The 25,041-nt window shown below is 45.4% G+C and overlaps 2 protein-coding genes across 2 annotated transcripts in view; both read right to left on the bottom strand.

Moving 5' to 3' along the window:
* Nucleotides 1-1,170: 1,170 nt before the first annotated feature.
* polh (polymerase (DNA directed), eta) lies at nt 1,171-7,058 on the bottom strand. Its single transcript, XM_036547141.1, has 11 exons — nt 7,003-7,058; nt 6,541-6,680; nt 6,205-6,339; nt 5,455-5,687; nt 4,883-5,046; nt 4,603-4,706; nt 4,328-4,447; nt 3,694-3,817; nt 3,534-3,599; nt 2,825-2,997; nt 1,171-2,320 (listed from the first exon to the last, which is right to left on the bottom strand). Exons 2-11 carry the CDS (start codon nt 6,675-6,677, stop codon nt 1,444-1,446), a joined length of 2,133 nt encoding a protein of 710 aa, XP_036403034.1. The 5' UTR covers nt 6,678-6,680; nt 7,003-7,058; the 3' UTR covers nt 1,171-1,443.
* A 1,924-nt stretch (nt 7,059-8,982) lies between these two features.
* The window catches only part of tp53bp2a (tumor protein p53 binding protein, 2a), a 40,752-nt gene continuing 24,693 nt past the window's right edge, over nt 8,983-25,041 (bottom strand). Inside the window, exons 10-21 of the mRNA XM_036547219.1 lie at nt 23,393-23,440; nt 22,224-22,434; nt 19,878-19,901; nt 19,174-19,293; nt 18,694-18,824; nt 17,676-18,123; nt 15,187-15,998; nt 12,655-12,792; nt 11,558-11,691; nt 11,060-11,226; nt 10,352-10,551; nt 8,983-10,090 (exon numbers count right to left, since the gene is read on the bottom strand). Coding sequence (XP_036403112.1) covers nt 10,049-10,090; nt 10,352-10,551; nt 11,060-11,226; nt 11,558-11,691; nt 12,655-12,792; nt 15,187-15,998; nt 17,676-18,123; nt 18,694-18,824; nt 19,174-19,293; nt 19,878-19,901; nt 22,224-22,434; nt 23,393-23,440 — 2,475 coding nt within the window. The 3' untranslated portion in view covers nt 8,983-10,048. The remainder of the gene's footprint in view (nt 10,091-10,351; nt 10,552-11,059; nt 11,227-11,557; nt 11,692-12,654; nt 12,793-15,186; nt 15,999-17,675; nt 18,124-18,693; nt 18,825-19,173; nt 19,294-19,877; nt 19,902-22,223; nt 22,435-23,392; nt 23,441-25,041) is intronic.

Raw genomic sequence — 25,041 nt, 5'->3', positions numbered from 1 at the left:
ACGCATCTAACTAATCTAACTACCTGCCTCTGTAACACTCCTTCCTTGCGTTCAGTAGAGTCACTACTGAAGGGTTCAGTCAGAATGATCTTGTGCCAAAGTAAAGTGCTATATCTCCAGGTAACTTAACGAAGCTAATGTAGTTCCAGGTTGGAACCAGTCACGGTCTGGCTTAACCCTACAATTGCCACAGATGTGAGGTGGTTTGTTGAATTCATTCTCTTGAGACGGATACATTACAGAAAGCTGTGTGCTTCTGCCTGATTAGCAGGGGGCCTTGACCTACTTCTGCTTTTCAGCCGAGCGTGGCCTTGCCTAAGAAAAGGACAACTCAGCAAAACTGCACAGAATATTCCTATTTTCCCCTTTCTATTCATGGAATGTAATTCAATTTAAATGGTTTGGCAGCACGTTTGTGTTGACCTTGTGACTAAACTAACAATACAACATTATGAGGCAGCTAAAATTGTTTTTTATTACACCAGTCAGCTGAACAGGTTACATTTAAAAACTTAAAACACATAAATCACTCAAAGGGAAGTTAAAGCACACATACCACACAAGCATATTGTACAATTACATCAGCTCACTCATACAAAAAACACTTAACCTGAACGAACTGTGTGCAAGACTCGCAATCTCCTTATAAATTCACTGACTTTCTTCTGTTGGCATGAGCCATGAGCTGTCATTATCCTACTCACAGCAATGTTTAAATTGTCTTGATTTAACCCAGACTTACATTATCTGTGACATTTGTGTTAACAATGGAGTTATGAAGTCTATTTCATTATACTTAATGAGACAGGTCTTTTTTTAAATAGTAAGGTAGTGCTAAGCAGTATATTTGCATTTGCACTGAAGGTGATGTTTGTATTGTTAAAAACACTCTGCCAGAAATGCAGAACTCAGGAGTCAGCTCTGCTGCAGGGAATGTGTGACATGTCCAAGACCTCAGTTAAACCTGCCTGAAGGTTGTTGCTGGGCAGCAAGCACGTCACACCTCGGACATGAGGCTCATCTTGTCCAACGCTGCCCCCTTGAGGGACGCAGATGACGATGCGACATCAGAAATCACTAGTTTCGTTCAAGGCAAGATAGACTGCTCAGTGCATTGTCTAATTAAATAAAGTTATTTTGCTACATTTTAATGAATACAAGTTTTCAGCCATCTTTAAAAATGTCATTGTAGAGACATATCTTCTCTCCCCTGTGTGATTAAGATAATCAAGTTCACATTTACCATGTATGGATGAAGGACTGGCCTGTTACATGACTTCGGATCCCTTCTGCTGTGCACTGCAAACATTTTAGCTTTGACTGATGCAGACAAGCACTCACCACACATAGCAAACTGAAATAAACAGTAAAGAGATCCATAAAACAATCTAGAATGTCAGTGTTTTCGCTGAGCAATAGGGTTGACAGCCAGTGGGGACCTGTTTAGTTCCTCTTAAAGAAGGAGTCCAGGGTTGAGTTGGAACCCTGTGATTTGGCCCTCTTGGGTTGGGGTCCTGCCTGACTTTTGGGTTTGGTCTTACCATGGGATGAATGAGGGGTCCCGGCAGTAAGTGGAGGGTTGGGAGTGGGCCTCGGAAGCAGACTGGAGGAGGATGAAGAGGAGGAGGAGGAAGAGGAGAAAGACTTCTGCAGATCCAGAGCAAAGTGGTAGTCAGTGTGCTCGGGCATCTCCCAGGCTGAAATCTCCTGGCCGCAACGTTCACACTGTAGTACATCTTTGCTGGCACATTCAGGGGGGAGATGGGACGATAGGTCTGAACCACTGGGCTCTCTTTCACCTTCCTTGCCGCTGGTCCCCTCTGATGAGTCCACCATTTTTGTTGCTTGCGTAGAACTTTCGGTCTCAATGGCAGAAGGTCCTGTACTTTGCTCCTCACCTGTCCCTATGCTCCCTGATGACTCCTTTCTATCAGACTGCAGGTCTCCGTTCAAGGCCTTTACACTTTTCTCTAGCGTTTTCCTCTGGAAGAAGGAAGAGATGCCAGTTCCAGGGGAGGATGAGGACTTCACAGGAGACGTTGTGGTGGGGGATTCACAGGGCTGCTTTTCTGCAGGTGGAGGCGACTGGTGATCCGAGGAGGACTGTGACTCGTTCCCACATCCTTTCTTTTCCGCGGCCTTCTGGAAGAGGGACTGGATGGTGCCAGGCCTCTTGGGAGGCGGGGCCTTCTTGGAGGTGGGGGAGGGAGAGCCGGAGGCGACGTCACTGGTCAGGAAGCTGGTGATCCCGCCAGCCGTGGCGGTGGGAGCCTCCCTGAATTTGCTAGCAGAAAGGTGCAGCAGGGTGAGGGGCGGGGACCTGGCAACATACAGCATCACACAGAAACGGCAAAGCATGAATCATTCACACTGTGCTACCGAACTTCAGATGATAAGCAATACGAGAAACAGATGGTGAGGTGATCTTAGGTGTCACGCACAGAACAATACTAAGTTTTTTTTTTCGTTGCCACTTGTTGCTTCTGTGAAGAATTATGGGCTGCAATGACATTACATTACATTATTGTCATTTAGCAGATGCTCTTATCCAGAACAACTTACAAGGGTTGCAGTTTTATCCATGTATCTATCAGGATATTTACTGAGGCAACTGTAGATTAAGTGCCTTGCCCAACAGTAGTGTGCCAGCAGGGAATCGAACCAGCAACCTTTTTTGGGTACAAGCCCTACTCCTTTACCACTACACCACACTGCTCCCCATTAAATTATATAAAAGGTGCTGTATATAAAAAAAAATCCATTATTATTTTATCTGCTTGCAGTGAATACGATGAAAGGTGTGGAATACGTGTGAGACACTTGCCATGCAGCCTGGTGGTTTCCGGCGGTGTTGAGACTCTTGATGATGGAGAAGCTGTCAGCAGAGATCTTTGTGGCCTCATACCGGGACAAAGCACAGCAGCGGGAGAAGCTGCTGGCCCTGTGGTCCCCCATCTGCCGCACCCCCACCGTCAGCTGCTTGGCCACTCTGCCATTCTACGCGCACACACGGTTGTGTCCGTTACAGTTGATTATCGCTTACTCTACACATCCATGTCTTGCTAAGTGTCTTGACAACACACTTACACACTTACAAGTCATGCCACTAAAGCACCTCAAAATCAAATAAAGAGGGAAAGAAACAGAGGGAGAGAAACAGACACACAGTACCAGTCAAATGTTTGGACGCACCATTTGTGATAATAGGAAACATGGATTCAAAGACATCTTGGTCTGAAGACTTAAATGCTTGAAATTTGTTTCTTGGACAAGATTAAAGTGTTTTTAGAATAATAGTAAATACATCAAATATGTGAAATAACACAAATGGAATTATGCAGTGACCAAAAAAGTGTTAAACAAATGAAAACTATCTTATATTTTAGATTCTTCAAAATATCCCAATTTTTTATTGAATTTTGGAAAGAAATTCATACATAAGCATCAGTTTCACTTTTTCAGGTGTATGTGAAAACTTTTGACTGGTACTGTGTATCTGAGTGGTTTAAAAAGCAGAGTGTCATTCCCCTCACCATCTCCCTGTCCTTAGTCAGTCTCTCCTCCAGCTCGAGAGCCAGCTGATTGAGCCAGTACTGCACCTTCACAGAGACAGGAGACTGATGTCATCATTGCGCTTCACATACCCTGACCAATCAACAGCTCTCCACACTTCAGCTCTGTATGGTTCAGTACCTTTTCTTTTGTGGCCAGAGCAGTTTTCCCAGGGAAGTTCTTGCTGCAGCCTATAGATTTTGGAAGCTGCCTGGGCTTCACTGGTTCAAACTCAATACCCCGACACAGGTCATACAGCCACTGCCTGGAGAGGGTACAGTCATTTGTACGGAGCCAAATTAATTACCAACTAAAGGGTATGCTGGAAAAAACGTTAACCTGCAGAGCCAGGAATTTTTAGCTGTGTAATCTTGAATGACTGCTACACTCTGCCTGAGAAGGAAGGTAGATTTTTATTTTATGAAAATTAACATTTTAAGACCCAGTAGAATATTTTAATATTTTAATCTTTTTTTTTTTAAATCAATAGACCTTTTTCTAATATTTTAATATCTATACTTCATAGTCATTTTTTAATATTTAACCAGTATGTAATATTTAATATTGACTACTACTTTAATATTTTATAAAATCAATGGATCTTTTTCCAACAACATAATTACTACAGCAATATTACAAATACAGACATACTTATAGAACTTTTTAAAACAGATACTGGGTCCACCCAATGGGTATACCTGTCAGCTGAGAGAGAGAGAGAGAGAGAGAGAGAGAGAGAGAGAGAGAGAGAGAGAGTGGAGGGGAGTTACAGTACCCTGTCTTCTCGCCGAAGTGCTGGCTCAGTTGACCCTGAGTGAACTGGGTGAGATCCCCCATGTTCTCCACCTCCAGGGTCTCTGTGATGGAGGCTCCCAGCTTCCCGCCCAGGCTACGGCTACGAGCAAATCACAGACTCGCTGTTAAAGGGGGAGGAGTCGCCCACCAATGTCCACATGAACTACAGAGGGCTACAGATCCGACATCTTCTATGTTCCTCCTCTTTATGGATAGAGTACTGAGCTCACTGTTATGGCTGATGCTGCCACTCACATTTTGCTGACAGGTAGGGAGCTGAAGAGTTGGGGCACAGATCCCAAGGGTAGTACAGTCTGTCGGTTCGGCTTGTTCAGGCCACACGCCAGCTTGGCCAGCACCTGGGGTAATGAAGAAGATTTTTCTTAAGAAGGAACAACGTAACTCAACAATAACTAGTGCCCCTAAAAGGCTGTACACCACAAAATGTTCTCTCTGTCACCATGGCTGTGCTGGTCCTGCAGAGTGCAGTGCTGTCGCCTCCCTCGGGCCAGCAGAGTGAGGGAGGCGGGCTCACCTTGTTGTGCGAGATGCCGGCGGAGCAGCGAAAGCCGGTGTCCTTCTCCACGGCGGCCCTCATCTCCTCCACGATCAGGGCTCCGACGGCCAGCTGCAGCTCCGCCTGCGAAGCGCTGGACAGAGAGGCCAGCCATTCCCGCAGCCCGCGGGACCTCTGCTCCTCTGCAGGGACGCAGAACAACCACAGCGTGAGCACAGCGGGCCCCTCCAACTCAATGCCATACCTTACACAGCATTTCCCCTTCAAATAGCAATTTCAAAAAGGGATTGAAGGTTTTAAAGCAGATATGAGGACTGAGACAAAGGTTGCAGACTGGGAGATGGGGAGAGGAAACATTGTCTAAAGACAGAATTTTTGAGCTAAAACTAAAAATACATGTAGAACTGACATGCTTGCATAATGTACCAAAACAGTTAATAAAAATAAAATAAACATAATAAAATCTTTAAATAAATTAACTGGTTGCTACAGCGACAGCCAGTACGACATGGCAGCGGGAAGCGCCTATGTCACTGGGTTGCATACCCACATATGCCTTTAATCTGCATTCCTGAATTCGAAGAACAAACCTTTATCTGCCACTGCTTCCTCTGTCGCCCCCTGTGGGTCGGAGCTCGCCTGTGGGAAGCCCTGCACATAGGTGGTCTTCAGCAGCTCTGGCGCCACCTGCTGGCCCTCCATGTCCTTCAGCCTCTGCTGCACGGCTGCCGTCAGATCCATGTAGGCCTCGTCGATGCTGGCCCGCTCGATCACGGCGAAGCGTGACATCACCTCGATCACCTCCACACTAGCCTCTCGGTAACTGCACACGGGTCCAAGCACAGGGCACAGGGTTTACATGCAATTCAGGCATATATTTTCTGTGACTTTTCAATGAGCTTTTAGTATAAATGTGAATTTTAGAAGGATTACTTTTAAAGGTGCAACAGTCAAACTCACTGGAAACTAGCATACACTTACAGATGAAACTGACAAGAAAACACTTTTTAAGACTCATTACTTGGATGTACATTCGTGGATACTCTAGGCAACTAACACCTGTCACCAAAGACTTTTGGTAGCAGACTTAATGTACAAACCAGCAAGCCAGCCAAGATGCTAGGGATATCCATCCACTTACAATGCTACACTTGACAGCAAATGACATTAAGTAAATTGCCATGAAAAAGGAGGACATACTTTACCTGTTGCAAAATAACAACTAACAACCTTTTTTTCTAGATTTGGGCAACTGTCCCTTTACTTTTCGATAGGATATTTTAATATTTTCAAGGACTTTTAAGGACCACAGCAACCCAAATGGATCAAAGTTCACTTACTGTGTGAGGTCAGCCTTCCCATGAGACTCCCGGACCCGTGCCACCTGGAGATCAGGGCACAGCTTCTTGGCATCATCCGCCCACATATTTCTGGTGACCCCATGTGCCCTGGCCTCGTAGCTCACGGCGATGATGCTGGAGTGGAGAGACAGGAAGAAAAAGAAGAAGTGAATCAACAGCCTGTCTAACTGCCAAACCGGGGGGGGGGGGGGCTGTTAATAAAACATACCCCAGTAAGCTCGCTGTTATGTCTGTTAAATAATCAGTCTGCTTAGGCAGGCAGTGGATGGTTACCGTTGGCCGTGCAAGTCCATACTGACGGACCCTGGGACTCACCCGCCTCCCTTCCATGTCTTGTACTGGGCCACCACACAGGGCTTGCCTCTGAGATCTGGCTTTAAGCGTTGCTCCACCTGCACGTAGAAGCAGTCCATATCCACCAGAGCCACAACTCTCTCCTTCCCATATTCCATCACCTGGGCATGCAGTGGAGAAAACACCATCATCATTTCCAAGGAAAAACATGTTTACATCTAATCGGTTATTTCACTAATTAGGGACAATTTCTAGCCAGGTATACTTTTATTTGAGACTGTAACACAGCTAACGTTAACGTCAACTAAACTAACCGCGAACTAAGCTGAGCTAGCAAGCTAACTAGCTCTCTTAAATTTATCCACATGCTCCGTCTAAACTTTTCGTAAATGATTCAAAAGACATAGCATTACTTTACTTTGAAAGTGAAACACTGGAAAAATTACACTTTTCAAACTAAACGAAGAAAACTACCGTCAATACCTTCAGTTACGCTCCTAGGTTGACGTTACAAAACCTGTCATTCGCGCATTTCGGACTTCGCGGAAGGAACTGGTTTATGTAAATGTCATCAACAATGGACGAAGGACAGGGGCACTGGGAAGCCATATTGGTAAGGTAATTTAGCGCTGGCATGCGGATGCCAAAGATTTGACAATAAATACAATAAATATCATACCCTCACCCTCAAGCAAACCTGGTGTCTCAGAATATGAAAATGTAACGAACAGTATAATGAATAGTATGCAGACATCTTGTAATGCAATCACACACACACACACACACACACACACACACACACTTTTGTTGCAACTGATTTTTTATCCATTTTTTTGTATTTTGCATTTTGTTTGTGTGTATTTTTAACTTATGCAATGATTGTTTTAACACCTTTAGGTATACACGTGCAATAGTTATGCTAATATTTCTAATGAAAGATATGGTAGATTTCAATGTCTAAGTCTTAAATTTGACTCAATTGTGGACACACTGCCTTCTGGTGTTGGGGTAGATGCTTTAAACATGAATACATTGAAATAATCCACAAGTGAATATGCTTGTGAATAGGTCAACCCAGATAAACATTCCTTTTCCAGACAATATAAGACCGGGGATACTTTTATTTGTAACATACTCAACATTACATGCACTTTTAACCTTCTTGGGGTCTCTTTCCGGTTTGAAACCCCCCCATCCACCTCTCACCTGGCTCTCTTTTTTCACATTTCCTCTTGATAATGTCCATTTGGGGGCTTAAGTTAAGCACCATAACCCCAAGACTGAGGTCCTCTTCTTGGTACATTATGGGATCCAGATTCAGATCAGATTAGCCACAAGTTAAACCTAACCTCAAATATTTTGTATGAAAGGCGGTTACCAATGGTGATGGGAAAGCAAGGCTTTCTACACTCCAGAATGGGTGGAACTTGTCTTTTGAATGCAGTTTATTTGCACCAACGGTCCAACACCTGGCTGATGGGTACTAAAGTGTAATTATGACTGTTCAACCAATTCAAAATCAAGGAATTTATCTTATTCTGGTGTCTTATTTGGTTAACAGATGGGCAACAATAAGGACACCTCCATTAAACACTGGCTGTCTTGATAATTGATGGACAGAACAATCCAAGCCACCTGGGACTGCAGTGTAGCATAGTGGTAAGGAGCAGGACTTGTAACTGAAAGGTTGCTAGTTTGGTTCCCCACTAGGGCACAGCTCACAGTTGCCTCAGTAAATATCCAGCTGAATAAATGGATAACATGTAAAAACTGTAACATATGTAAGTCACTCTGGATAATAACATCTGCTAAATGGCAATAATGTAATGTAATGTAACCATTCTACACAGGCTCTGAAATAACATGTGACACCGGTCACTTATGCTGTGACACACAGATGCTGCTGCATGCATTAGGCTGTTGGTTACACTACCACTAACACATGAATTGGATTCAAGGATGCCTTCCACTGGGCCAGCACTACCAAGTCATGTCCAGCCGGCAAGGGAACGGAGTATCACAACACAATGCAAGAGGCCAAGACAATATCAAGAAAAGAGAAGCAGACTTTGTATGCAAAGTACTTTATTGTAAATTCTTCAAACCCAACATTTGATATAGTTCTGCCATCGTTATAACACAAAAAGACAATAGGTAAAATAAATACACTTAAAGATATGACTGTGTGCGCTTTGAGTTGTTGGTCATCATAGACACTGTAGTGAAAGGTCTCTCTCCAGTTCTAATTAACCTGGCAGACTGGGATAAGACATGGCCAATGCTGGTGTGAATATGAGAAAATCTGTGGAGTAATAACTGAGAAATTGGCTCTTTCTGGGAAATGTCTTTGACATTTCTTACACACTTCTGAGTGAAAATACAAACTGCCTTACCCTAGCTGGTTACCCTATCGCAGTTAGCAGACCTGTACTTGCAAGAGACATTGCTGCTACAATCAAATGTGCTGTAGCAGTGACAATGTCTGGCCACATATGATAAAAAAATGTGTGCACTTATGCTCATCTATGGTGACAAACATATCCAAGCTGTGTTCATTTTAAGTGAATGCTGGTAATACTAGCTTGCTGTGCACACGCTAACATCGTAACAGTGGACATCACCGAGAACAGCTCAAAATGTTAGCGCATTAAAACTGTCTCTGATCAGCACACACATTACCTAATGTCCCCCACTTAACCAAGTGAAAAGGTAGGCCAAGCTAAAAGAGTACAGATATACACACACATACACATGAACTCATGATTATTCCTACACCATGAAAAACAATTCAACAATTATAAAAAAAAGATAATAAAGAGAATACAAGGAAAACACATTAATGAGAAGAGTGACAGTAACGCTGACACATACTATGGGCTCCCAGGGAACTGTCCACATTAAAAACTGGGTGCAGACACTCACATGTCTGATCCATGATGATGATGAGGGCCGTCACCATTGTCATAAACCCCTCATACATACCATTGTCAAACGTGCTAAAAAGCCTTACCTGTTTGAAAATTACAACCCTCCCCCCCCAATCTGACCAGCTGTTCCAGTTAATAACCCCTAAGACAAGATTGTGCTTGTAATCAGAATTGCGAAAAATGATCTTCTACACAAAAATACTGTTTGTTCAGGGTTCTTCCCTATGAAAAGAGCTCTGTAGAATAGCATTGTACAAGGACCATTTTTGCTTCATTCTGTACAAAAGAATTCTCGAGTATGAGATGCAGAGACAGCGTTCATATAAACGATCCTTCCTTCCTTCTGTAAAAATAGAGGAGTAATCTTCAGATTGATCGATGCTGTGTTCTCCTTACTGCTCCAGAGTCCACGCTCCAGAAACTCATCCACAAAGGAGCGTTCATGTTTAAGTCAAAAATCCTTCATGTGTTTTGATTTATTAATCTTCATTCTGGCGTCAGTTCTTTCGAAGTCAGTGTGGATCAGCTGCCGCAGTCCTTCTGTTTATCTGTAATGCAGCGTACCCATGTACTGGACTGGGAACCATACTCATCCACAGCATTCAAGCCAGACTCCTCTGCCGTGGCTTGATTCTCGGATACAGCTGTTGAGGAAAGAAATATATTAAGGATTTGTTAAGATTTATCTGTTCAGCAAAGGTGTTCAAAACTTTCACTTTCATTTAAAGTAATCTGGCTTCACTTTAGTGTGGCTTACATGTTTGACTATTTTGTGCCCTATGACGCACATTGTATCAAATACGCTCAAATTCTTCCAGGAGGTCTAAAACAAAGAAAGCCATACAAAATCTCTTCTGTCAAAGATAAGAGGACTGTTTCGTGAAGGTCCTGTTCTTGTTACTCACCCCCAGTAGGTTTCGGGGGACGTACCCCTCGGTGTCCCCCATGCGCGCCCACCACCACTCGATCTCGTCCTCGTCCTCACGCCGCACTATCGTCATGCAGTCACCCTCCTTGAACTGCAGCTCATCCTCGTTTTCCTTCTCGTAGTCCCACAGGCTGTAGACCACACCCCTGTTCATGATGCCCATCTTCTCCTGAACACCTGGGAGCAGACACGAAGACACTGTGTTTACGGCCTGCAGACACACATGCGTACACACAAGCACACGTGCCCGTGCGCACGTCCAGATGTGCAAATGTCCAGCCAACCGCCCATTTCCAATTTATGGAAGAAAGGAGTGAGTGTTGTTTTGTCTTAACCAACCTAAAATTCTGAGACTTTCCAAGGTTTTAAATGGTAATCCAATCACTGCACAAGTACTTCTTCCATTACATGATTAAGACCTGTGTTTAAATGTAGACCATGACCCTATGGAGCAGTTGATCCTAACGGTTTATCCTCTGAAAGCCCATATTGCCAATGTTTTTAGGTCAATCATGATTGCGTATGGCAGTCTAATCCTTTAGCTTTTTCTTTAGTATTAGAATATACACTTTGCAGTTTTTGCCTCTTAGCACAGTATTTTGAATACAAACAGAGAGGTCATGATGAGATCATGATGATTAACGTTATGAACTTGACGCCCAGCAGACCGGTGGTTAACACTCACCGTACAGAAACTGGGAGCACTGGGTGTAGCCCTCCTCCATCTCCTCACACTTGTCAGCCGCTGTCTGCATGTCACTGTAGGTCATGGCGAACACCGCCGCCCCCGACTCTACCAGGAACTTGCATACCTGGACATTATTACAGGAGGCTGCACAGTGCAGGGGGGTCCTGGGATGGGGATGGGGGTGGAGGTGGGGGGGTGTGGGGGTGAGAGAGGGGCAGACAGCAGAGGCGTGAGGACTTCACTTCAAATAAACCCTCTCAGTTTGCAGTGTCTACATTAATAACACACCTTCATTCGGCTAACGGAGATGCGGCATTAGTAATGACATCAAAATACTGCCTCCACCCATCTCTTCCAACAGCAGATTGGGAAATGGCTTTGGAAATGTGCAATGACAAGCTATCATACATATATTTCTTATGCCTCTCTTGGTGAGCAGGTGTGTGTCATTTATCATGTTTGTCGTCTCTGGATGACAGGTCGCCGAGCGCTCACCAGCCGTCGCTGTCAGCAGCGTTGACGTTGACGCCGAACTGCACCAGAAACTTGACAATCTCGGTGTGCCCGGCGCATACAGCATTGTGCAGGGCAGTGATGCCCTCGTCGTTCGGCTGGCTGGGATCCTCCACCTGCAACAGCAGGAACACAGCAGACATTTTACATATGCTGTTTCTGCCTCAGGCAAAGCACAAAGCAACCACACATGATCCTCCTTATTGGGTTATAAGTTATATAAACAGTCCAGTAATTTCAGTATGTTAATGTGCAAACACATTAACTATTGTTAACAACAATGACTGGTATTATTAGAATAGATAATTGAATATTTACTGCAAAAATGTCTCATCTGTCCATGTGCAAAAATGACAACAAAAAATTATGACAACATAGGAATTGGCACCATGAAAATACATGTTGCAAATATACAAACACAAAAAGGAGACTCTCTTAGCATTGCCTTGGGTGTTTATATGCATATTGAAGTTCATGCTTTAGCTCTGGTCAAATCTCATGCAGTTAAGTAATGAGAAATGACAATAAAATGGTGTATTTTAGCAATCGCATTTCAGGATGCATGGGATGCTACAATTTCCTGATGTACAATTTCACTATGTGTTTATTTTTATTAGTCAATAACTTGCCATTCTGGAATGGAAGGACAACCAGTCTACAATGGTTTTTCTGTTCTTCTTTGTAGGAAGATTTAGCACTTATTAATACATAACACAATCTGCATTCCATCGTCTGCTTTTAAATGAAAGTTTCTCTTTCTCTTAGCGAGGAGAACTGTCTCTCTTTCTCACCACGCTTGTCATAGCAACCTCTGAAAGCTACAAATCTGCAGCTACAATGAATATGGTCCATGGATCTGACCAACTGGACTGCACTATGCCACCATTACAAACTCTGACCACACCTCAAGCAGACGGCTTTGAGCTCACAGGCTCGTGCAAGGTATGATGCAGCATGCAGTGGTTCTGATATCAGGCAAACGGAGGCGAGAGTGCACTTTACAAAATGAGATGACTGCTCTCGTCCTGTCAGACACATAAAAACCCGCAGGTGCGCAAGTTCAACGGCCGGTCACTCACCTCATAGATGATCCTCTGCACCAGGTCGAACTCGCCCTCCAGGGAGGAGTCCAGCAGCAGGGCCAGCGGGTTGAATTTGACCCGCATGTTGTGGTCGATGCGCTCCGAGCCCGCCTTGCGTAGGTTGGTCCTCTTGCCCTGTTTTCAGGGGAAGACAAGGGTCTGGTGTCACACAGGATACGGGCTCAAGCCTTTCGATTAAGAGCTGATCGACAGACGCAAATCCAGCACAGAAGCGGTTCTGTCCCCCCTCTCTCACCCAGCCCTCCTCGCATTACCGGGTGCAGCTGGGATCTACGCCACAGCGGGACTGGGCGGACCTGTTGCTCCGGCCCACTCGGCTCAGCGCTGAGACATGGCGCTGACACAATTAGCGTGAAAACAAGTCGGTTTCACTTAACGAGGACACACAAGCTGATTACCGGTGTTTTTTTCCGCTGAAAGAAAGAGCCTTTTTAGGGCTTAATGGGACGCAGGCCCGTTAGGGTTTAGCGAACACAAAGCGGTTCAAATTGGGTCAGCTCGTTTATCTCCAGTAACCGCTCGCTCTGAGCCCAGGCCTCTCTGCGTAATGCTGCTTTTGGAGAATTACAGGGGGAATTAAGGGGGACAGGAGAGCTCCTCATTGTTTATTTGCGGGAAAAACACAATCCACTTTCAGCGTCACATTTGGGGGGGGGGGTGCAGCTATCCCAGCGGCCAAGGTGGGGGAAACTGATATTGACCTAATGAATAAAATCTGCTCAGTCACAATGACACAGTATACCGGGATTACTTAAACTACCACTGGCAGAGCCAGCGGGACTCTAAGCTCTCTCGGAGCTGCGTGCAAGTTGGACGTTGGAGGCAGTCATGTGGAAGGCCCCTTAAGCAGTGGGGCTAAAATGGCTTGTTTGCACTGCAGAAGAAAATCAGGATCGATTCGTCTTGGTCTGACTGACAGTTCCAACCTTAGTTTTCAAAGTAACTCCATAATAATCGCAGACAAGCCCTGTCTAATTCAGAGTGAACCTATCAATCTGTATTTCCATGACATGTGCTGTGCATTTGCTTTCTGTAAAAAAAATAAGTATGAAAGCAATTAAACTAAAGAAGATCAGTCACTAACCAGATTGGCCTCAGACCAGTATTAAACTGGAATCTGTTTTACGTGAGAATTCACATGGCAACTATGAAATGGAAAATACATTCTGAATCTTGAGGGGTCTCTGGCCACTAGCAGCCCTTATATACATATATAAGGGCTGCTAGTGTAAATATACATCTTTATGTTTCCATAAATACCTGGATGGGCCGGTTACTATGCATGGTCTTCAAAGCGCTACCCATTATCAGAACAGCTTGGAGGAAATATCCACTACGCACAAGCATCATATGGTAAATTCTCCAAGCTCACTAGCCTTCAGTTCATCTTTAGAAACAGGCTGCCTCTCTGACTAGCCTACAGCATTCAGTCCTTATCGCATGTTTGTAAGGGACCATCTGTTTTGTTCTGGTAACTTTTTGCAAGTTGTGAGTTTCGTGACATCATTAACCCTTACCCTTCAAATCATAGCACATATTAATATTGGAGGAGAGAGTACAGAAGTGGATTTTAATGCAGGTAACTATGAACCACTTAAATCAGATTTATATTCTATGAGGTTTCAATCTGTGTAAAATCAAGGATTTCTTCAATTTTTGCAATACCCAATGCCACCCTTGCAGACAAAGTCCATTTGTGTAAAACTGGACTACTTCTAAAGTTGTAAATGCAGGGTGAAACACTCTGGAGACAATACTAGCAGAATATTTTACCATATTTGCACAGATATACCCTGGTGGATTCTCTTAGCAGTGAACACTAGTCACTAACGATAATGTTGCAGGTTTTGTTTGCAGATTTCTGTTTTACTGTTGCAGGATATGCAGGAGCATGGTACTGTAAATAATTAATTTGCATTCCTACTGCGATCTTTTGCTTATGAGGTAGTAAACTGAACCTGACTGATGCACTAATTGTAAGTTGCTTTGGTTTAAAGGCGTCTGCAAAATACCAAATTGTAAATTGTAAATTGTAATGACTTTTGGTAGTGGGTTTACTGTACAAGCCAGCAAGCTGGTTAGTTTGTTAGCAATATGAGCATACTAATAGAGATAGACTTATTAAAGCTATTGTAACAGACATATGTAGCTTGCTGTAACAGCCCTTGCATGTCTTTTCAAGGACAATGGAATATTTGATTACTTTCCATGTTTTTTTTTTTCCATGGCTTTGCAGGGTGAAAATATTTTCAAGGATTTCCAAGGACCTTTGAAACCCTGACTGTTGTACTGCTGACGTTTATTGCCTAGCTGCACTGCAGTAAAAAATCTACAGCTCCACAGGACAGACTGTCAGATCCTAACCTCTGCTGTTAACTGAGACAGCCCTGGAGCCCGGTGATCAAAGGTGCTGGGTCATTGTTACAGAGTCAGGTAACAGGATAGGAAGCACTTTCAAGGAAGTGGAGGCCCATAAGAACCCCTCAAGCATATTTGTAGGGTACATACTGGTGGCAAGGTGACTTCTCCAGTGATCTCGGGGGGCTGCATGCTGAAGGTGTCCTCTCCCAGGCTATCCTGCTCCCCGCCGCTGGGGTACGGGGGCGGGGGGTAGGGCGGGAACTCCTCCAGGAAGCCCTCGGGTGGAGGTGGTAGGGCGGGCTCCGCCTCCTCCTCACCGGGCGGAGACGGAGGGAGGCTGAAGGAGTCTCCGGGGGTGGGGGCGGGGTGCGAAGGTGGAGGAGGTGGGACAAAATCATCTAGGTCACTCTCGGGGAGGGGCGAAGGGATGGGGGGCTCAGGGGAAACCGGGGTCTCTGGCGAGGGAGGGGCCTCGAGCGGCGTGCTGTGGGCGGTGGCCGTGTCAGTATCCTGCGGGGCCCCTCCTCCTCCTCCCTCCTTCTCTTTCTCCTCCTCCCCGCCGGGCTGGGGCTGGTAGAAAGGGGCGGAGACAGTGGTCTCCATGGCAGCCAGCGTGGTTTTCTGGTAGAGCAGCTTCTGGATGTTGGGTCCGCTGGGCCCCTCGGGCTCGGTGATGGAGCTGCGCTTCTTCAGCGGCCGTGGCGCGTTGTACAGCTTCTTACGCAGGGCCTCCAGGTCCACGTCGCTCTGGTTACGGTACGGGTTCGAGATGAAGGGCAGCAGCTTTGTGGGGCTGAGGGGGCGGGGGGTGCGCTCTGTCTCGGGGGCCTCTCCCGAAGGGGCGGAGCCTCCGTTGTCCACCTCTGAATCAGAGCCCGTGGGGCGCTCCAGGTAGGGGTTCTCTGGGTGAGGACTCTGAGGCTGCAGGACCCCTCCAGGGATAACAGGCTTCCCATACACTTTAGAGAGAAAGAGAGGTCAGGGTTATGGATGGGCAACAGCTAACAAGTACGGCTAGAGGTATCAAACCCTTGTCCACCTGATTCAACCCCATCCTCCACTGGATAAACTCTGCATTTACATCTAAAGGGGCACAGTAACATAGAGAGCCATCCAGAGCTAAATGCAGTACCTTTGACGCGTGGGGTAATGACAAAAACCATCACGCTACTGACTACCTGTCCCAGCTGTCCCATTGACAGAATCAGTGTCGATATGAACGAGGACAATGGTGGGAGAGCTAGGAAGACACTCAACCAGCAAGCACAGCTCCCATGGACTGGAATACAGAACAGTGCTTCTGCATATCCCACTGTGGGGATGGAGAGTGAAACAGATGCCTTCTGTCTGTGTGCTTGGCTGGTCAGTGTTCTGTGTGTGACTGAAAACGCAGTCTGCTCTGCTGGATTGGCCCTGGGCGTTCAGGCACACCTGCTCTGTGTCAGCCCCTCCTTTCCTTACCACAGATTTAACACAGGGCAATAACGTCTTCTCCCTGCTCTGATCAACCCACAAATACAAACAGACAGACTCATGTAAATGAAACACACAAAAGAGGGCTGAGGTCGGATGATCTACAGTGGGCCGTTAACAAACCCACCTTTCAGCACAACCAAACCTATGGGTGAATAATAAGCATAAACACAATTTACATGGTCACAGTTTACTGATAAGGATCGTCATAACTACATGTTTAATGTAATTATAACATTTATAAGAGTTTACACTGGGTATTTATGAACATCACTGAGAAAGAGTTAAATTAGACACCCTTTTTAAGCAAGACCTATTAGGTTCATCTTATAAAAGAGATGCTTTTAAATAAGTGAATGTGAAATGCACACATAGTAAAATACTGTTGTGTGGAAAAACCTGAGACATTACTACAGTGGCCACTACATTATAAAACTTAGTCATATCTCTATAAGTTAAGTAGTGAAAACTAAGGTACTACAACACCACTCATATTTTGTTTGTACTTTGTGCTTGGGGCACATTTTCAGCTAACTGAATTATAAATTTGCAATGTCATGAAGAAAAACTGTAAGGACAGTATGTGCTTCTCCAATGTTTTATTTAATAGGCACTGCAGTGATTTTTGGGCCATGTACAGTGTAATTCACAAACCTCACAAACCTTGTTCTTCTTACTGCAAGGCATGAGAAAAGATGGAGATATTTCCCATTTGAATGAAAAAAATGGATAGTTTGCAACTGCTGGTCAGCGTTTCTCAAAGTCATCAGCAAGCTTTGAGTTTGTTATAAACCACTGATGCTGCAACATTCAAAAGCAGTATTGCTGCAGTGCCTGATTGCCTGTCTGTTCAGATGGTAATGTACGTTAGCACTGCCTAGCCCCTCTCTCTCTATCTGAGCGACTGCACCGGCACTCAGCTGGCCTGTTCGTTTGCTAACAGCTGGCTGTCAGAGCACATTGAACAGCAGTATCTACTGCTGTTTATTGAAGGTTGAGAAGGGGGGGTTGGGTTTTTATTTTGTCATAGAACCATCGCACATTTAACTAAGACATAGCTTGCTTCATCCTATATTTAATTAGATTCACCACAGATTTAATACTTCCATTTGCTGCTACCTGGTGGTGTATCAAACACTCAGCAGAGCAGAGGCAGGACTCACCACTGACGAAGGGGCTGGGCCGGGTCTGGGCCCTGTTCAGGGCTCCCTGAACCACCTGCTGGAAGTTCTTCCCAGGCGTAGGCTGCTGGGTGTACATGGAGTAGATGGAGCTGGCTGCCACCATCTGGGGCTTCTGGAAGCCCTGGGGGCCGTGCTCTTTGGCAGCGGGCAGCTCAGGGGTGAAGGGGCGCACGGCGGCCGCCGGGGGGGCCTCCTGCTTGGAGGGTAGGGGCAGGGTGTGGCTCTGGGAGGAGGCGGCAGGGCCCCAGGATGGCTGCCCGGGCTGCTGGTGCTGGCCGGCCGCTTTGGCCTTCCCAGGGAACGTCCCCGCGCTCAGAACCGGCCTTCCATAGGCAGGCTGGCTGGGTGCACTGCCAGGTGGCAAGTTGACCTGTTTGGGTTTGCTGGGCACTGGCGGTGGCACCTTGACTGGCCCCTTGGCAGCATTCTGTGGAGGAAAGAGGACTCAATGATACCTTAAATGCAAGGGGCAAATCCGATCAGACCCTCACACCAACAGAATTCGCATGGAACTCCAAACAGATGCTCTCACACAAGTGCAATAAATAATTCAGACAGGCAGTACTCCATATCAGCAGAAGCAGAAGACCCAGTTTTGAGGCCAGATTGTCCATTCCCATGGGAGACCACGGCAAACAGTGACTCCAGAATCATTGTTTTTGAAGGAAATCAACCCACTTATGCAAGCTTCCTTGCTTTATTTTTCTGACATACGCAATATGGCATTTGCATAATATGTACTGAACTGAACACTCCAGTGTTTTTTCAACCACTCAGATTTCCAATTAAATAAATAGTTTCCCTGAGTACTCCTACTGTTTTTCATTGATTTCATTTTTGAGTACTAATTACACAAATGCATGCAACACAGTTCAACCATCCATGTGTATGCTATGTCACCCTCACAAAATCTATTCAATTTGCCACTGTTTTCAGTTAAAGTAGAGTGGCCTGATTTGGTCTCATGTTAGCAGGCAGGGGGCAGTAGAGATCCTACCTGGGCGTCCCTCAGAAGGTCTTCACTGCTCTGGTTCTTGCGCAGGGAGGTAATGGGTGGTTCCGTTGGCTCAAACATGGAAAAGGGGCGGACCCTTTTGTCTTTATCTCTCTTCAAGACCTCTGTGTCATCTATGGGAGGGAGGGGTGGATTATATGGTGTTAGAATCAACGCATTCTGATATCTTTCATGCACTCCGCAGATGTCGTTACACAGAATTACTTATGACTTTATGCATCATGTACTGAAAAAGTTCAAGTAAAGTACCTTGCTGAAGGGAAAAACAGATGTGCCCCACCTTGGGCAAGCAAAAGCCACAACGCATGGCGATAAGTGCTAATAGCAAGCTCACAGGTTTCACTGCTGCATGTTGATACAAACGAACATGACCCAAATGGCTATTAAACTGCAGGCTATCACTGGTTCCGGACTTCTTCCGCCTCTACACGAAAAGGCACTGGGGTCATGCAGGAGGGGTACCTTGCTCCACCGTGGCGTTTGCGCCCGTGTGCGTGGAGGCGGAAGGCAGGCCATGGCCCCCGTTGGACTCAGGGATGGAGCCTGCCCTCTCCGACACCTTAGCTGACTGGACGCCGATTCCTGAGGGGAGAGCGGAGATCGACGGTTAGCAGTTATCTGCCGACTCACTGTGTTAATAACCCTACCCTGGCTTTACCGTAACTGTGAAGACCACTGGGGATGTCTACAATTACACTATTAATCTGTATTATTAAACCACTGAATGCAATTAAACTATTCTAATACAAACTATCCAAAAACTCCACAGTACTGGAGAGTGAGGTAACACTGTGTCTAAACAGTGTACCGCATCCCAAACTCACAAGCAAAACCACATATGCATAATTGTTTATATCCAGCTGGTTACCTTGTCAAATAGAACAGTTAAATGGTAAAAAGTATGCTGATGAGTTCTACCAGAGGTGATCAGTTTGTTCCAACTGACCTGTTTACAGTCTATATTATAGGAACAAAATAGAAAACCATGACAAAGAGCTGTGCCATTTCCAGAGTGATATAAACCACATTCCAGCCATGAAGAGGATCCCTCAGAGAACGGCGCCTCATCTATTTCGACTCCACCCCCCCAAGACGAATAGCCACATAACAGCCACTTGAACAGCCACAAGCAGCACAGCACACAACCAGCCCTGCTGCGTTCACACCAGCCGGGTCCTGGGTCACAGGTCCTGGGATCAGACAAACACAGCCACCACAGCGCAGGGAGCCAGTACCTTTCCTCTTGGCCCGCAGGTCCTTCAGCGGTTTTAGCAAGAACATCGCGTTCCAAAAAACGCACGCGTCAGACAAGTAGGGGGTGGAAAAGATAAACTAAAAAAAAAAAAAAACAGAAGGGCCTTTGACATTCAGCTAACGACGCAGAAACTAAAAAGTGCGTTCGGGTTAAGTCCGCACACACGCACGTTCAAGAGCGGGCGGATCGGACCGATTCTGGGCCGGAGTCCTCCCGGTCGACCCCCGGTAGGCAAGCGGTCAGGACGGGACCACGCAGCCTGCCAGCTCGCGCTCTCTCCCCCTCTCCCTTCTCTCCCACTGCATATTGGTTCATCATGCGGAAGTGATTGCATCCAACATCACGGCAGACTCGTAAAAAACCTGTTACTTTTAACTCCTGCTCTCCCCCCCGTCCCATTGACACAGAGCGGAAGGATTGGAGGGAAAGGGCAAGACTGCGCTGCGTGTCCAGTCTCGGGCGTGCCGCGCGGTCATTCATGTTTAATGACGACAAACACTTTCCCATCTTCGGGGAGAGCTATTTAAGGAAAGTCGGGATGAGTCAGGCTGACTCATCCTCTCGAAAAAACAGCCTCAAAGTTGGATTTCTTTGGATTTCGTTTGACATTGTCGGCTTTTATCACAATAAACTGCAACACGCTTGAGAGATGCTTCTGACTGTCGATGTGATGCTGTTCCATCAATGAGTCACTCAGGCTTTTAGAAAAGGTGCCACCACCTGAGCTGAGAAGTGCCTGTTGCAGTGCTTTTGTTTGACTCAGTCCAGCCACTGAGCTTCACACATGCTTTGAGAGGCAGAATACACAAAGCCAACTTGCATGGAAAATTGCATTAACGGTCTGACCTCTATTGTCAAGCCAAGACAGAAGCCCTCATTTGCATAGCTGAAACTGTTCATTTATGTTCTCACGCCACCAAGTGGTTTAAATGAGTTACTACACCGGGGAAACTTTGGTATTTGACCAGCATGACATTGCCACGCAGGTGACCTGAAAGAGGTAGGTGGGAAGACTGAAAGACTGAAAGAGATGGGTGGGAGGAAGAAACATGCACAGATAGGCACTGCACCACTGCAAGCAAATGGGTTCTATGGTCACACCCACCCAATGCTTTCTGAACTAAGAGTGACATCTCAGCTTGACTCAACACAGGGATATCACAATTTGCTCTGCTCCAACTAGGAGACAGCAACAACTCTACAGTGACATATCAGCACTGTGCCCCATAAACTACCACACCTACACCTACACCCACACAACCCCCCACCCAACCACCCACCCCCACACACACACACACACACACACACACACACATACACCTTACAGATAAATGACCTAGAGCAAAGAGTGTTCCCTCCTACAGGTGAATACAATAGGTATCACTATTGGTGTGTGACAAATATGAGACTCTGACAAAGAACAGATCTCATTGTATTACATTATTGCCATTAAGCAGACGCTCTTATCCAGGGTGACTTACAGTGCTACACTGTTTTTACAATGTTATCCATTTATACAGCCATATATTTACTGAGGCAATTGTGGGTTAAGTACCTTGCCCAAGGGTACAGCAGCAGTGCCCCAACGGGGGATCGAACCAGCAACCTTTCAGTTACGAGTTTGGTTCCTTAATCACTATGCTACACTGCCACCCTTTATCTCTCCACCACAAAACACAGAATCAGAAATATACTCTCTAACCATGCATCAAAAGTCAATTTCAGGACCACACTTGGTATTGATTATGGGGCACCACCATTTAAGAGTCCTTCTGTCTTTTTTACCTTCAGTACCAAACGAAGAGAAAATGAGTGCTTAAGCTATAATTTAGCCAGACCCAGGCTTGTATGACCAGTACAGCGGACCCCCACTACAACACATAACGTTGCCAGGATACACAATAGGGAGGGGTGCTATAGAATTTCAATGCTGTGAGAGAGTAACTTAAAATATGGAACAGAGGAGAAACCGGAGCCACATGATGACTGCTTTACAGGAGCACTGTGGCGTTATAATGAGAGCGTTCCGAAGCCTGAGAACAATGGCCAGCGTCTACAGTGCTGGAAATAACCCTGGGTGTGTCGAAATGGAAGGGAGAAAAAGGGATCAGGGTGGAGGTGAGGAACAGGGGTTAGGGTGGAGGCTGAGGAATAGTGGTTATGGTGGAGGTGAAAAGAGGCGGGTAGATACGGAGGAGTTAGCGTGGAGGTGAGGATGAGGTTTCAGGTTGGAGGGCGGCAGAGGTGAGTGGCGGACCTGCGGAAGGTTTGCTGGTGGTGCTTCTGGCCTGGGCTTTGAGGGGGCCGTCCTGGATGGGCAGGGTGGCGGTGCCGTCGGGGTAGGCAGGCTTCACTAGCAGCTCATGACTCACAGGCCCGCGGGGCATGGTGGACGACTGGATGTACGGACCCACTGCTGCCACCCGGGAGGGGCCGGTCTGCTGGGGAGGGTGTCCATCTGCAGGCAGCTGAGGAGAGCAAGAAACCGCTGGGAACCCGTGGCAAATGAAAAGCAGGGATGGGTAATATGCCATCCTGTGCAAGTGTTTCACAATAGCATGAATGATCTGACATACTGGACACAAAAACACCCTAATTGGTATTTGCAGCATGAAGTTATGGATGATGTAACGGACAGTCTTCACCTGTCTCCCAGAAACTGAGCGGTCATTGTTAATTGGTAAAATATTAAATGTTTAAGGGCCCTCTGCCTTCAACCCAATTCAAGTCTACCAACAGCAGATCACATTTCATCAATTGCAACAAACCAGCTAATTTAATTGTCTGCTTGTAATAGTGACTGTCTGTGTTGAGCAGCCACTGGTTAATTAGTCATACCTGCCTAACCATAAGCACATTAAATACAGATGTGTGGCTGACGGTAGAGGCACACTTTTGTGAGCAGTTGTTGCTTGTGTTCAAGGCTGGATTTCTTTGTTTTGTGTTAGAATAAATTGTTCGAATTTTTTCTAAGTTTGTTCCTTCTGCCCATTTTTTTGTGAGAAGTGTTGGCCAGCTTCTCCACAGATGAGAAGACAAAGTCGACTTTAACTTCACAGCAGTTGTCCTATTGTCTCCATCAAAACCTTTTACTATCTTTGACATGGCCCATATAAAAGCATTTCCATTAACAAAGGCAATACATGAATACCACTTCCATTCTCAAGGTCCACAATGACATTTTTCACCCTGAGAAAAACAAAAGGCTATCTTTCCTGGTATTTACAGCAAAATAGAGTTATGTAACTGCAGCTTTAAAGCCGATTATGCTAAATCTCAGCTGTTGAAGTAGGATTAACAAAGTTTCTTCACTGAAAAGAAAACAAAACTTTAAATCTCACAAGTGCACAAAAACCTTTCAAGATAGAATCCAGAGCATATGCAGACCTCAGTGGACCAAAGCACTGAGGTCATCAGCAGTTTTACCTTATGATGATCGTCTTTTGAAGCCTTGTCTTTAACCGGGAATCCATTCTTAAGAAAACAAAAAGAAACAAATTGGAGGTGGCATACACCAGAGAATTCTGTCAGATCCGTACAAAGATTCAAAACCTTCAAAACTCCTCCTAATGTTTGGATAAATATGTTAGCTGGGAAATTTCAAGACGTTTCCTCAAACTCTGGCAATGACTGATGGTGAACGTAATCTTCATTGTGCTCCAAACCATTTAAAAAAGCCTGCTTCATTAAGATTCCAGGCAGAGGGTCAGTAAATTACCTACTCACAGTGGCCTATTGAAAGCATTTCTTTGCCTATTATGACATAGCTTTCATCAGCAACATCATTCCACTTCTGTCAGACTGAGAGAAATGAATAAAAAGAGTACATATTCTTTGCAGAAATGCTGAATAAACCCCATAGTTTTAGGATAATGATGACTGAGAAAGGCTTTTAAAAGGAGTATGTGAACTCAGATTTGCTGTGCCATTCAAGCTGATTCAAAAAGATTGTAGGAGAAGATCTGCTATTTCTGCTTGTGCGTTTCCTCAAACTGGTGTCAAGTGAGAGGTTTATTTGTGATACCGTTTGTAGTGGTTATCACACATACACGGTCCTTTCCTACAAAGCCGCTTCAGCCTCTTTGGGAAAATAATACCAATCCCCTGCTGATACAAATTCATTTCAAAATAAGAAAGCATTAAGTAGAGTCAGAGTTAGAGTTAGAGAACCAGAAACCACCAGGAAACCACAAAGAGCTTAGAAACCACATGCTTCGGATAGATAGATAATCTGAACAGAGGTGCAGTAATCCGGCCTGCTTGTAGATTTAAACAATTTTGTCTGGGGGAAAAATGAAAATCAGTGCAATTCATCCATAACTTCATGCACACCATTTTTGAATAAATTTTCTGCAAAGTGATAAAGAGTTTTTCAATAACTTAGAAACCTTTGATGGAAGGAGAAAAGGTGCACCAGAACTGATGCAAAACACAGGAAAGAGAAGAAGAATAAAGAGAGACCTCTTTAAAGAAGAAGCCTACTTCACATCCTGGTCATTTCAGAAAGAGAGCCTGATGTTGTTGGATATTGTGCGTTTGCTCCTCGTTAGATTTGCACCCGTGACTGGACAAAAACAACTTCCAGAAATGAGCCCGTGTGAGTCCTGCAGGGAGGACAGCCCGAAGCCTCCGTGCTGATCACCATGTTTAATCGGGAGGCTGATGGGTTTGATAGTAATCTGCCTGCAACATTCCCCTCAGCTCGCTCTGGACCTCATTTCCGAGGGTTGTTTTTGCCAAAGCGGCATGTGGAGGCAGGGAACGGAAATGTTAGTCTAAACAAACAGCACATCAGCCATGAGACAGGATTACATATTCCAGCAGAGATGTAGGAGAAAATGAAAAGTAAACCTCACGATAAAAGCAGACTTCATATTACCCCTCAGTCGGGCTGTTACCCCTCTCCCAGTTTAAAGCAAACACGGAGTCTTAAACTGATAGACTCTTTTGATCTGAGTACAAACATGTATGTGGCCTGGAAAAGAGAGACTGACCTAGGCACATGAAGTGGACCAACGTAGGGAATAACCCCCAAATTAACATTCAAATGTCATGGATTTTTCCTTGTTAAATTA

Source organism: Megalops cyprinoides, chromosome 15, assembly GCF_013368585.1.
Source record: "Megalops cyprinoides isolate fMegCyp1 chromosome 15, fMegCyp1.pri, whole genome shotgun sequence".
NCBI lineage: Eukaryota > Metazoa > Chordata > Actinopteri > Elopiformes > Megalopidae > Megalops > Megalops cyprinoides.
The sequence above is the reverse complement of the archived record's forward strand: the minus strand, read 5'-3'. Positions and strand labels throughout refer to the sequence as shown.

Coding starts and splice junctions, on each gene's coding strand:
- polh (XM_036547141.1), bottom strand. CDS start 6,677: ATGGAATATGGGAAGGAGAGAGTTGTGGCTCTGGTGGATATGGACTGC. Junction 6,340..6,540: donor AAGACATGGAAGGGAGGCGG/GTGAGTCCCAGG, acceptor TCTCCACTCCAG/CATCATCGCCGTGAGCTACG. Junction 5,047..5,454: donor GGAAGCAGTGGCAGATAAAG/GTTTGTTCTTCG, acceptor GCGTCCCTGCAG/AGGAGCAGAGGTCCCGCGGG.